This window comes from Elephantulus edwardii, unplaced genomic scaffold, assembly GCF_000299155.1.
Source record: "Elephantulus edwardii isolate Elephantulus edwardi_28Jun2011 unplaced genomic scaffold, EleEdw1.0 scaffold00128, whole genome shotgun sequence".
In the NCBI taxonomy this organism is placed as follows: Eukaryota; Metazoa; Chordata; class Mammalia; order Macroscelidea; family Macroscelididae; genus Elephantulus; species Elephantulus edwardii.
This window is the reverse complement of record NW_006399878.1, coordinates 3,179,375-3,192,204: the sequence shown is the minus strand read 5'-3', so window position 1 is coordinate 3,192,204 and position 12,830 is coordinate 3,179,375. Positions and strand designations below refer to the sequence as shown.

Sequence of the window (12,830 nt, the reverse complement as noted above, 5' to 3'; positions counted from 1 at the left end):
AGCTTCCTCTCTACTCCCTTGCCTATCTGTGGCTCTCGTCTGTGACACTGTCTACTGAAGTGGCCCAGCTTTCCACAGTGGAAGCAATTCTGACCTCCTTTATTAAATTTGGGTGGCACTGTATATGAGTAAGGCTTCCTTTTCCTTACACAGGCCCTAAACTGGCAGCAATAGCTGCCCCAATAATTTTGGCCATTCTCTGGTCTTTTCTCTTCCCTCTAGAGATCAGTTGTTAGCAGAGGGAAAAATTTAAGCAAATGTATAACAAATAATTTTGAACATTATAATCTCTTAAGCTTATGGCTAGAAGTATTATCAATATCATCATTTCCAATCCAGAGATATATGTTCCAATGCAGTACCTATTTTCCATAAATGGTTTTGGTAAGAGGAATGTTGTAAATGTGGATACATTTCCACTATTCCTCCTCCATGCCGTGATATAGTGTTATTAGCTTGAGCAGTTATAAATCCATTGCCCATCCTTACTCTAACTTAATTCTTTTTTTCTTTTTTTTTAAATTTAAATTTGTTATTAATTTCAGTGAAAATTTACAGAGGATTTGGATTTCCATTCATTCATTGTTGTAGGAGATACCATTTTGACAGCAAATATTTCCTTTATAATCACCCAAACCACAGTCTGAAAAATAAGTTCAGAGAAATATAGGGCTTAAATAATCTTTGAGATAGTTCCTTGTTTTTAGAAAAGATAGAATTAAACCAGTCTAGACAAAATAGACATGAATATTCAGACCTCTTTAAAGAAAAGGGTTTGATGGTATCCTTAGGAACTCATATAGCTGTAGAGATAATCTTAATTTGGAAAAGGCAATTATATAACAGTTACATAAGTATACTTGAGTTTTTAGAATAGGACAAGAGTTTATTATTCTTTCCTCCTAGTGGGTACATAAAGAATGAATGATAGTTAATTTATCAGTTACATTCTTAATTAGCTACAATAAGCAATAAACCTTGCTTGTAAATAGATTTCTTTTTAATTAAAAAAAACCCCAATATATATCTTCTTGTAATTTCTCATGAATAAAAGTAAATTACAGAGTCAAAGTTGACAAGTTCCACTAATTAAAAGGTAAGGGTTCCCACCCAGCCAGAAGTGTGTCCAAAGAAAAGCCTGACCACCTACTTCTAAAATATTGATCATTGAAAACCCTTTGGAATACTACTCTTTCTTGATACCTATGGGATTGCCATGAGTTAGTATCAACTGTTTCATTTTTATTTTTATTTTGCAGCTACTTTCCCCACATTTTTGCCTCTTCCCTCCCTAGTCCTCCAACAAACTTGGACAGAAGGCTCCAGTACAGTCGCATCCCATGCCAGGTCTCTGGTTCCCTACTGTGGTTCCTGTATCTGTCTGCTGCTCTTACAGGCCCTCCTACTCTATCTGGTATCCTGAAGGACCAGTTGCATTTTCTGGCTCTTTGCTGATGGAAGATCTTCCTTCTGCTGCTGGATCCATTCAATTTAATAGCCAAACCTGCCATTCCCCTTGTGGCTAGGCTTGCATTACCTTTTTGCATATTCCTTCCCATCCACATGGCAAAGTCAGACAATGGCTTGGAAAGCCATTTTGAATAAACCCTTAACTCCACACAATCCAAAGGTAGGCGTTTGGAATCCACGGGCATTTCTGTTGGAGAAAGATGGGCAATCTCCTTCCATGTGTTACTGTCTCTGAAAAAATCAGTAGAGGGTCAGCGATGAGTCAGTTCTGATTCAATGTTAGTGAGTTGAATTGAGTTACATAATTTTGATCTTTTAGGAAAAGTAATTGTTTTAGTCATTAAGTTAAATAGATAATTGTTGTTGTTGATTGCCTTCAAATTGAGCATGACTCATAGCTACTCTATGAACAAAAGACCTGAAGCCCCTCTATCAACATTTATCAAAGTTCATGGAGTTTCCGGAGGCATGTTGTTTAGGAAGTGGATGCCACTCCTGTTTCAAAAAACAGGTACTATAACATATTAAATAGCCCTTAGCACTCTTTTAGAGATTGCACATGAACTAATTGCTGCATTACGAATGAAACTTTTATGCCTCATTACTCTGTGTTTGGAATGAGTAGCACCTTTTTGTTTATAGTGAACAAGTTTCTGTGATGAAACACCTTTATAAAAAACCCAGCTTCTAAGATAGTGAAACTTCAATTATGTCTTAATTTTTATTTTCACCTTTAAGTGTCTAATGGCATTCTAAATTGAACAATTATTTCAGCTCTCTGTGCAAAGGCAGAGAGGTGAGGAATGTGTGGTGCTGGCTCAGAGAAAGTTAGAGTTTTAACAGTGCCAATTTACCCTATTCTGTGTGGCTGAGCCTCAAATGATCTTAGTTCACTCTCGTCATGCTGTGGTATTGTTTGGTGCACTTGAATAAATTCCACTCCATAGCAACCCTGTATATAACAGAATGAAATGCTGTCACATTCTACCCAGTCCTCACAGTTGTTACCAAGCCACCATGTCCTAGACAGTTGGAAATCTCCTTGGTGTTACATTGGTTTAGCACTAGGCTACTAGCCAAAAGAACAGAGTTTCAAACCCATCAGTCATCTAGTGGGAGAAAGGTGTGTCAGTCTGCTCTGTAAAGATTACAGCCTTGGAAACTCAATGGGGCAGATCTACTCTGTCCTGTAGGGTCACCATGAGCCAGAATCAACTGAATGGCATTGGGTTTGATTTTTGTTTTTCTACTTTACTAAACATAATGTTCTTCTTCAGGCCTGGTTGCCATTGCTGTTGTTAAGTGCTGTCCATTTGAATAAAACTCATAGCAGTCCTATGAACAACCAGTCTGAACACTGGTCTATCCGATGCCAACCTCACAATCTCTGACTCACTCAAGGTCATTGCTGCAGTCACTGTGTCAACCCATGTGGTTGAGGGTCTTCTTCTCTTTCACTGCCCCTTCCCTTTTCCCAGGATGATATTCCTCTCCAAGGAATAATCTCTACTCAAAACATGCCAAAAGTATGTGAGATGAAGCTTTATCATCTTTGCCTCGAAGAAGCACTCTGGATGCACCTTCTCAAAAGACATACCTGTTTTTTCTTTTGGCAGTCAATGGGATCTTCAGCACTCTTCTCCAACACCATAGTTTAAAGGCATCAATTCTTCTTCTCTTATCCTTAGTCATTGTCCCACTTAGAGCATGATAGGGACCTGATGACATGTCCAAAGTAAAAGAGTCAAAATTCTGCCATCTTGCATCTAAAGCATTTTCTAGCTGTGCTTCCTCCAAGAAAATTTGTTTCTTTTTCTAGCATTCCTTGGTATGTTCGGTATTCTTTGTTAACACTGTAATTCAATCATCATCTCTGTAGGTTTTATAAAATTATAAAGATAATTTCTCCTAGTTCATATAATCAAAAGTATAGAGAAAAAAAGAACCATTTTATTCTTCCTCCCAGGTTCCAGTCCCCTGAGGTAACCACTATAAGTGGCTTGCTATCTATGATCTGTCTTAAATTTCCTTGTGGTGGTGATAGTGGCTAGATGACACTGAGTCACCTCCAGTAAGAAATACTAAAAATGTGGTGGGCTTGAGAGAATAGGAACCTATTGTCTCATTATCTGGAAGTTAGAAGACAAATTGAGGGTGTAGCTTCATGAAGAGATTCTTACTTTATTAGTAGCTCTTGGCATTCTTTGGCACCTGTCAGTCGTGTGTGTGTGTGTGTGTGTGTGTATGTGTGTTCATTCTACTCTTTTAATAAAACATTTCTCAAAAGTGATTAGGTTCCATCTATGGATCTCTGCCATCATGGGGCTATGCCAGGGACTAGAGAAGGCAATAGAGTTTGGGACAAGGAGCTACAACCAGGTGAGAGGCTCCTTTTCACAGCTAGCACACTTAGGTGCTAGAGAGAGAACTGTCTTCAAATTTCCCTGGACAGAAACTGCTTGAGTTGGAGCACCTAGTTGCACACCACTCTGCAGACGAAGGCGATAGACTTCAGAAGAGAATGCTTCAATCACTGGCACACTGAGGTGCTAGAGGGAATGGTGCCTCCAGGTCCTCCTAGTCAAAGCTCCTGGTTGTGTGCCACTCCTCAGACAAAGGAGGACAATAGAGTTCAAGAGAAAAGACTTCATCAGACCAGAGACTCGATTTCAGGTGCGGGGGAGGGAAGGCCCAGAAACTACCCTGGAGAGAGATTTCTCCATTTGTGGATCCCTGCCACTATGAGACCATCCCAGGGACCAAAGAGGACAGTAGAGTTTGGGAGAGGGGAGTACAATCCGGTGATAAACTCACTTTAACAACCGGCACACTGAGGTGCTAGAGAAAAAAACTACCTTTAAAGCCCCCTGGACAGAAATTGCTTAAGTTGGAGCACCAGGTCTTCCACCACTCTGCCACTCTAGAGACAAAGGAGGACAATAGAGAAAGGACTGCTCCCGCAGGCCTGCACTGCAAACCAGAGAGGACCTGAAGGATTTTAGGAAAGACATATTATCCTGTTCCATAGTACTAGAAAGGACTTCCAGTTGAGCAAGTTACCCCCACCATAAAGTAAACCTTTTAAGCTGGTGACTAATCAATAATATCACAAAGATAACCATCAATGACCAACATGGACACGATAGAAACAGCCTAACACCAAGAAAAACTTCACATAATGTCAGGAAAACAGCAGGCAGATTCAAACATGGTGAAAAACAAATTAAGCCTTCTAAAAAAAAAGCAGAGTATATTGCAGACCTGATTAATACCTCAGAGTCAGGGAGGTAAAAGATAAATATTGACATATATGAACAGAAGAAGGTAAAAATTATGGAAGAAACAATGGAAGTCAGAAATAACGGGAATACTCCAGAGGCAGAGAACCAGATGACATATATTAATGTGGAGTTATTTGAACAGCTACAGGAGAAGATGCAAATGATGGAGCAAACAATGGAAACCACTAAGAAAATGAATACTTCAAAGACAGGGAGCCAGAAGGAATCTATCAATGCAGAGGAATTTGAACAACTACAAAAGATACTACAAAAGATGAAAGAAAGGATTGAAACTATACATAAAGATATATAAGAACTTAAAAAATCAGCACAAGACAGAGAGGGTACAGCCAGTACAGTACTAGAAATAACAGGAATTCATGAACATGCAATCCAGAATATTAAGACTAAAAATGGCAGAAAGTGTACATTGAAAGGACAAAAAAAGAACAGAAGAGATGGAACAGAGAGTCAGTGTGCTGGAAAACAAAAACCTCAATGAGAACATACCAGAAGAAAATTTAGAGACAAGATGGAAAGAAAATAAAACCTTCAAATTATTTGTGTGACATCAAAAGGATCAACATACTTATCACTAGAATTTGAGAACATGGGAGAACAGGGAAATCACTGAGAAAAGTGTAGAAGAGGTACTAAAAGAAAATGTTCCAGGTATCATGAAGAATGGAGAAATCCACATTCAAGAAGCTTAATGAGCACCTCAATAGACTAGACCCAGAAAGAAAATCATCAAGACTTATCATAGTCAAATTTTCCAAAACAAAAGGTAAGGGTAGAATACTAAAAGCAGCAAGAGAAAAACAGAGTACGTACAAAGAAAAGCAATTAGATAGAGTTCTGATTTCTCAGTAGAAGCCATGTGAGGAAAAAGATAATTGGATTACATATACAGAAGGTTAAAAGAAAACAATTGCCAACTGAGAATTCTGTACCCAGCAAAGCTATCCATCAAGTATGAAGGAGAAATTAAGTTATTTGCATAAAAGTGAGAACTTAAGGAATAAGTGAAAACAAGACCAACTCTATAGGAAATTCTAAAGGAAGTCCTCCACACAGAATCACCAAAGGAAAGTAGATAGACCATAGTAACCAGAAATAATAGAAAAAGAAACAACAAAATGGCAGTGATAAAACCCAGCCTGTCAATAAACACACTTAATGTGAATGGACTAAAGGCACCAATTAAGGGGAAAAAAGTAGCAGAATGGATATCAAAACCACAAAGCACATCAATACCTACAAGAGACACATCTAAAAAATGAGGGGACAGATGCAAAATCAAAGGCTGGAAAAGAACATACCAAGCTAATGAAATCAACAACAACAACAACAACAAAACACCAAAAAACCAAACCAGGCCTGGCAATACTTCAACATGGAAAACACCATAAAAGATAAGGAAGGGCACTATATAATGACCAAAAAAGCACAGTAAATCAAGAAACATAACCTTGTTCAATATCTATTCACCAAATGATAGACTTGCAAAATATGTAAAATGACAATTAACAGAATTGAATAAAAATAGAAAGCACAAATGTAGTGGTGGAAGACTTTCACATGCCACTCTCACCAAAGGATAGGTCCACTCAAAAGAAACATAACAGTGATACAGAACGTCTAAACTGTACAGTCAGCCAATTCGATTAAGGAATAATAGAGTTGACATCACAACAGAATCAGATGAAATGAAATCTCTATTTAGGTATAAACCTAAATAGAGATACAAAAGACTTTTACAAATAAAACAACAAAGTGCTTCTACGAGAAACAAGAAAATACCTCACTAAATGGGAAAATGTTTCCTGCTCATGAATAGGAAGATTCAAAATATAGTTAAAATGACATCTATATGTTTAATGCAATCCCAATTGTTGTTTTTGTTATGTGTCATAAAGTTATCTATGACTCATAGCAACCCTATGTACAGCAGCTCTGATGCCTGCGTTACCCTGAGTCAGTCTCACTGACTCTGACAAACCTCCCTCCATTGCCCCAGTTACTGTATCAATCCATCTCATCCAGCATCTTCCTCTCCTGCACTAACCTCCCACCCTTCCAAGCATGATGTCCTTCTCTAAGGACCAGTCCCTCCTGGCCATGTGCCCCAAGTATATGACATGGAACTTCAGAATTCTAGCTTCCAAGGAGAGACTTGGAACACCCAGAAATTCACAACTGGGAGAGGATAAAATTGATGTATAGGACTTTCTAAAGATTAAATTCCTGTGCACATTGAAAGCTTTTCCCAACAGAGTGAAAAAATGTACTGACTGGAAAAAAAAACCATTTGGCAATGCCATCTCAGACAAGGGTCTCATCACAAAAGTTTACAAAATATGCATAGTCTTCACAAGAAAATGACTGATAGCCCAATTACCAAATAGGCAAACGACATGAAAAGACTTTTCACAGAGAAAGATATTTAGATGGCCAGCAGACACAGGAAGAAATACTCAAAATCATTGGCATATCTCACTCTCATTGTCATCAATTTGGAACAAACTCGTATGTGACCCTCTAGAGGAGGGGAATTTCAGAGGAGAATTTCAATGGATTCACATGGGAAGAAGAATGGCCATCTTTTCCCCATGGAACAATTTATGGATTCCAACCATCTGGTTTTGGGTTGAAAGCACAACTCCTTATGTGACAGCTGTAATGACATAGATGTTATTATAGGAGATTCATAGCAAGTGGCAGAGATAGGATTGAATTTTGCCTGTCTATGCAGAGCATTTGCTGTACTGTTTGATTTACTGTTAAGCTTAGTGATGTAAAAAGTAAAATAAAAAGTGGGGGTGCAAAGCAGGGAGAGTGAGGAAGCCTGTAAACTTAAAAAACTTTCTGTTCTCAGAATTCCTGAAGCCAAGTGCCTCCCTCACTGTTTTCTTTTAGAGGATACTGGGCGCCATTGTCTTCTTTCTTTACAGAGGACTAGTCTGCACTCTTGGACAAAGGTATTAGGGGCCAAGACAGAGAATTGATTTTGTAAATTAATAGTTGAATTTTTACAGTGTTCTGTGCTTGCATGTAACAGAAGTAAAACTGTCCTTGGGTTTTGCAGGCACACAAAAAAGAAGTAATTACGGTTTCACAGGTTTATGCTTCACTTGCGAGATGCCCTGAGTAGTAGCTTCCAATTAGCTGTGTTGTTCATTCAGTAAAGTTATGGGGCAGATGTTCTTTGTCAAGTATTGCATTTTAATGAAATAATTAATTTTAATGTGACCCAGAAAAGTCCAAACCTATAATATTTTTGGCATATATATGGAACTTCAAAATGGAAAAGCATTCATGAGATATAAATTAATCCAAGTTATTTTTGTAAGATCCATCATAAATATGTTTGGTATTGCATTTCAATTCCTGTATTAATATAGTAAAATTATATTTGATTTATAGTGACTTACCATTAGTCCATAAATTTTCCATAAATGACTCTGTATTTTTCTCTTATTATCTTTATATGCTTATATGTTAGGTAAGTATTTGTGTCTAAATGGTAACCTTTTCCAGTCATTAGTGAATGAAAATATGTATATTTGAAAATTGTCTTCTGTGTAATTTTAGATAAAGGAAACTTTGAAATTAACTCTTCTATTAAACTAACCTGTAAGGAGAACCAGTCACCTGGTAATTAAATAAACATGACTAAAACATTAATAATTTACTAGGTATCATAGAGCAAAACCTAGATTAATTCATGTATTGAGCTCTGGTGGCCTAGTAGTAAAAAGTTGTGCTACAATCCCCAAAACACATGGTTCAAATCCACCAGTTGCTCTGTGGAGAGGTATGGAAAGTCTCTTCCCATGCAGTTTACTTCCTCTGAAAACCCACTGAAGGAGGGTTAGCTATGGGTTGTTCCAACTACTGACAGTCAGTCCAAAGGCATCAGGTACAAATTCCACCAGCCCCTCCGCAGGAAAAAGATAAGCATTCTTTCCTGTGCAATTTACTGCCTCTGAAAATACACCAGAGGGTCCGCTAAGGGTCAGTTCCAGCTTGACAGTACATAACAACAAAAATAAATAAATAGATTAATATCAAAGTTTGATAGTTTTATTTAATCAATGACAAGGTATGAAAATTTGCAGGTATTTATCAAATGGTTTGAAAATAGTTATGCATAATTTTAGGAGAAAAAATATATATATATATATCTCACATAAGAGATTACTGTGCAGAATATATAAAAGGTTCTGATGAGTCAATGAATAAAAACCACATAGACCAATAGTAAAATGTCACTCAGTAAAGGGGACAAAAACCACTGTGTTTTAAAAATAAGCTTAGTTTCACTAGTGACTAGAGAAATTAATACTAAAACAGGTTTAAGATTTTGAGGCAGCAGGTTTCTTTTTAGCCTCTTCACTCAGTTTTTAAAAACTGATCTTATAGTGACAGGAAATTGGATAAGCAAGAAAGAACCGGTCCTTGGAGAGGGGCATCGTGCTTGGAAAGGTGGAGGGACAGATGAGATGGATTGATGCAGTGACGGGGTAAAGAGGGTAGGTGTGTCACAGACGGTATGGTTGGCACAGGATAGGCAACGTTGACAGGTTTCAGGACTGTTGTACATAGGGTTGCTATGGGTCACAAGCGACTCGACAGCACATAACATAATTGTGGTGGGCGTGTGACTGGAGATAGCCTTTTTTTTGGAACATCTACAGTTTAAAGTGTTATTTGAATTATTTACTATAAGTACTTATCCATGTATAACTTGTTTATTTTTTTTAAAAAAAATATAGGGCATCTGTGAATTTTGAAGTACATTTGGGGAAACAAGTTGTGAATGGCAAAAATAACTTTACAAACATGTTTTGGAATGTATAGCAACCAATAGATTAGACTTAAGTAAAAATATGATCAACTTATACTAACTTCACTGTTTTTAAGTTATGTTGTTTTATTCTTTTCAACTCTGACAGCCAGAGAAATACAAAGTCTCTGTAAATTTTCATTAAAATAAATAATAATTTTTTTTAAAAAAAACCAAACAGAAACCCCAACACTTCCACCTCACTAACAAATCTGGTCAAGTTGCTTTTCCATTTCCTCAGGTTAGCTCCAGGCAAGAAATTCAATCAGTTGTTTTGGGAGCACTTTTGATGATGAGGAAGTCAAAAGCCTACATAGAGCTGCAAAAAAAGGATGTGAGAGAACCATGCTTGCTTTTACTTTGAATGCTTTCCTGGGATGTCTCCTAACCACTTCATGTTTTTGTTGTTGTTAATTGCTGTCAAGTCCTAGATGACTCATAGTGACCCTATGAACGAAAGACTTGAACACTTGTATAATAACTTCTATCATATCTCCAAATTCATAGAGTTTCCAGGGGCAAGCTATTTCAGGAGTGGATGGCACTCCTGCTTCCAAGCTTGTTTTAACTGGAAAGCTCCACCAAACACTGTCCATCATGGGTAACCATTATTGCATTTGACACGTCAGTGTCACAGTGTTTAGCATCACAGCAACCACGAGTTACCTCTGTACAGCAAATGGACAGACCAATGCTATACCACTTAGAAGAGTGTTTGACCAAAAACAATTAAAACCAGTCCTGAGGGCTGAAGATTAAAATCACCCACCTTTGACTTGGTAGCATAATAGCATAACTTTGTATTCACTAGGCCCACTGAGCTCACTCTATGAATCACTTCATAGGTTCTGTGAAAAAATGAACTCTGACTCCCTAACCTCTGATTTGCAAGCAAATTTGTGGAGCAGGTCAGCTATAAGTCAAAGGTTGTCTGTGCCTGCCTGTCCAGTTCTGGGGATAAGAAAAGTTAAAGGGTATTGAGAAACTAGGAAACACTATAAGGAGGCAGATCAGCTTTAGCGAGAAACTTTGAAAACTGTGTGATTTGCGCTAACAGAGTACTTTGTAGGCAGACACAATAATTTTAGATATTTGAAGTTCTGTCATTTGTATTTTCTGTTGTTACTCCATAGTGAGAGCCTAGCTACTAACTGTGGAAGCTAGAAAGAGGCATGTATCAGCTCACTATGAGGATCACTTTGCTCATTCTTGAGACAATCCACTAATGAATGAATGGACTGCTTTCCTAAACCATGAGCCTTTGCTGGTAGCAGAAATGCCTAACCTGAGATTGGGAAATAATTTTCTTGGGGAAAATACTGATTGGATTGTTGTTGCTGTATACTATTGAGTTAGAATCACCTCATAGCTTGTTCATCTTCCTTCCGTGTAGCAGCTGGTGGATTCAAAGCATCTGCCTTTAGGTTGGCAGCTCAGCTCTGTACCTTGAAGCCACCAGAGCTCTATTGGTTGGATTAGTCTATTTAAAAAATCTCTCACATTACTCTCTTACTCTAGTGTTTCTTAAAACATTGAAACCTGAGTTCATAACTAAGGCCCTTTTAAAAAGTTAAGAGTCCCTAGATGATAAAGATATAATGTGCAGGGCAGCTCACCTGAGGGCCGGAAGTTTGAGTCCACTCTGAAGCACCTTGAAAGAAAGGCCTGTGAGTCTATTTCCAAAAAAACCAGCCCTGAGAACCCAGAGGAGCACACTTCCACTCTGACACTGAGGCAGTCACAACAAATTGGATCTACACACTGCCTTTTCCAAGGATCAAAGTGAACAAAAATACACAAATAATATTGAGCCAAATCTTCTCATGGTACAGCTAAGATAGGCCAAAAGTTCCAAAAGATTCTACAACAGGGAGACCAACTGGGATACTAAGACGATGCAAAACATAGGAATACTATTACAGTTACTAAGTGAAATTTCTCAGTCCTGCTATTAGCTCTCTCATCTACTACTATCTTGTGATACTCAAAATAGTCCCTAACGGCAGTGTGCAATTCTTAGGCATGTATTGTGGTTGCATAGTAGGAACAATGAGAGTCATTGGGCATTGTTATTGTTATGTGCCGTCGAGCCACCTGTGACCCATAGCGACTCTATGTACAGCAGCAATGAACCCTGCTCTGTCCTGAGCCAGTCTCACTATTTCCGACCCACTTGCCCCAGTCACTGTATCATCAATCCATCTCATCTGGGGTTTTCCTCTCTTGCGCTGTCTCTCTACCTTTCCAAGCATGATAATCCTTCTCCAAGGTCTAGTCTCTCCTGGCCATGTGCCCAAAAAGCAGAGCTTCAAAATTCTCTCCATGGAGAGACTTGGTTTCACCCTCTCCAAGGCAGACTTATTTGTCTTCTTGGCAGTCTATGGTATGTTCAAGATTTCTCCAGCACCACAACTCAAAGGCATAGATTCTTCTTCTGTTGTCCTTAGTCATTGCCCAGCTCTCTGATGCATCACAAGTAATCGGGAAGACCATGGCTTGGATTAGGTGCACCTTTGTATCTGGACTAACATTTTGCTCTTCAGCACTCTGGATAAGTCCATGACAGCAGGTTTTTTCAATGCAATTTGTCTTTTGATTTCCTGATTGCTGGTGTTTTAAAAGTGACGATTGTGGAGTGAGCAAACTGTAGTTGTTAACAACCTCAATCTTTTCCCCATCTATTATGGTGCTGCCAATTGGCCCAGTGTTGAAAATCACTGGGCATACGAATTTAAATTTACAGAGAACACATTCTGTGAACTCTGCAATTTATGCTTTCTGATGAGCTAGCCAGGTGCTTGCCAATTTACAAAGGGTAATAAATATCTCTGGAAATATACTGACCAGGAGAACATTGCAGTTATCTGAGCTCAACAGTTGAAAGGGAAACCTATAAGTCAATCAATATAGGAGTAAAGTCCATGATGGAGTGCTAAAGGGTTCTGTTTTGCCAGGTAGGGCCAGAGCCAGTGCTCTCACGAGTGGCACAGCTGAATGCAGCCACCAATGTCATAAATGCCCTTATGTCTGTGTCAGGCCTTATGTTTACCGTAAGCATCATATAACCTATTCTCTCCTTTTCTATTTATTTTATAGTGTCCATGGAAAACATTGGAGAACAAGGTAAAATATTTTATTGTTACATATATATATATAATTATCCTAGATATAAGATGTTAGAAATTATTTGAAAAAGTAAATACAATTCATTTATATCTAATTTATTTATT

The 12,830-nt window shown here is 38.1% G+C and overlaps 1 protein-coding gene across 1 annotated transcript in view; it reads left to right on the top strand.

Annotated features, from left to right (window-relative positions):
• ZDHHC2 (zinc finger, DHHC-type containing 2) overlaps positions 1-12,830 on the top strand; it is a 101,653-nt gene that overhangs the window by 33,521 nt on the left and 55,302 nt on the right. Inside the window, exon 2 of the mRNA XM_006893554.1 lies at positions 12,697-12,723. Coding sequence (XP_006893616.1) covers positions 12,697-12,723 — 27 coding nt within the window. The remainder of the gene's footprint in view (positions 1-12,696; positions 12,724-12,830) is intronic.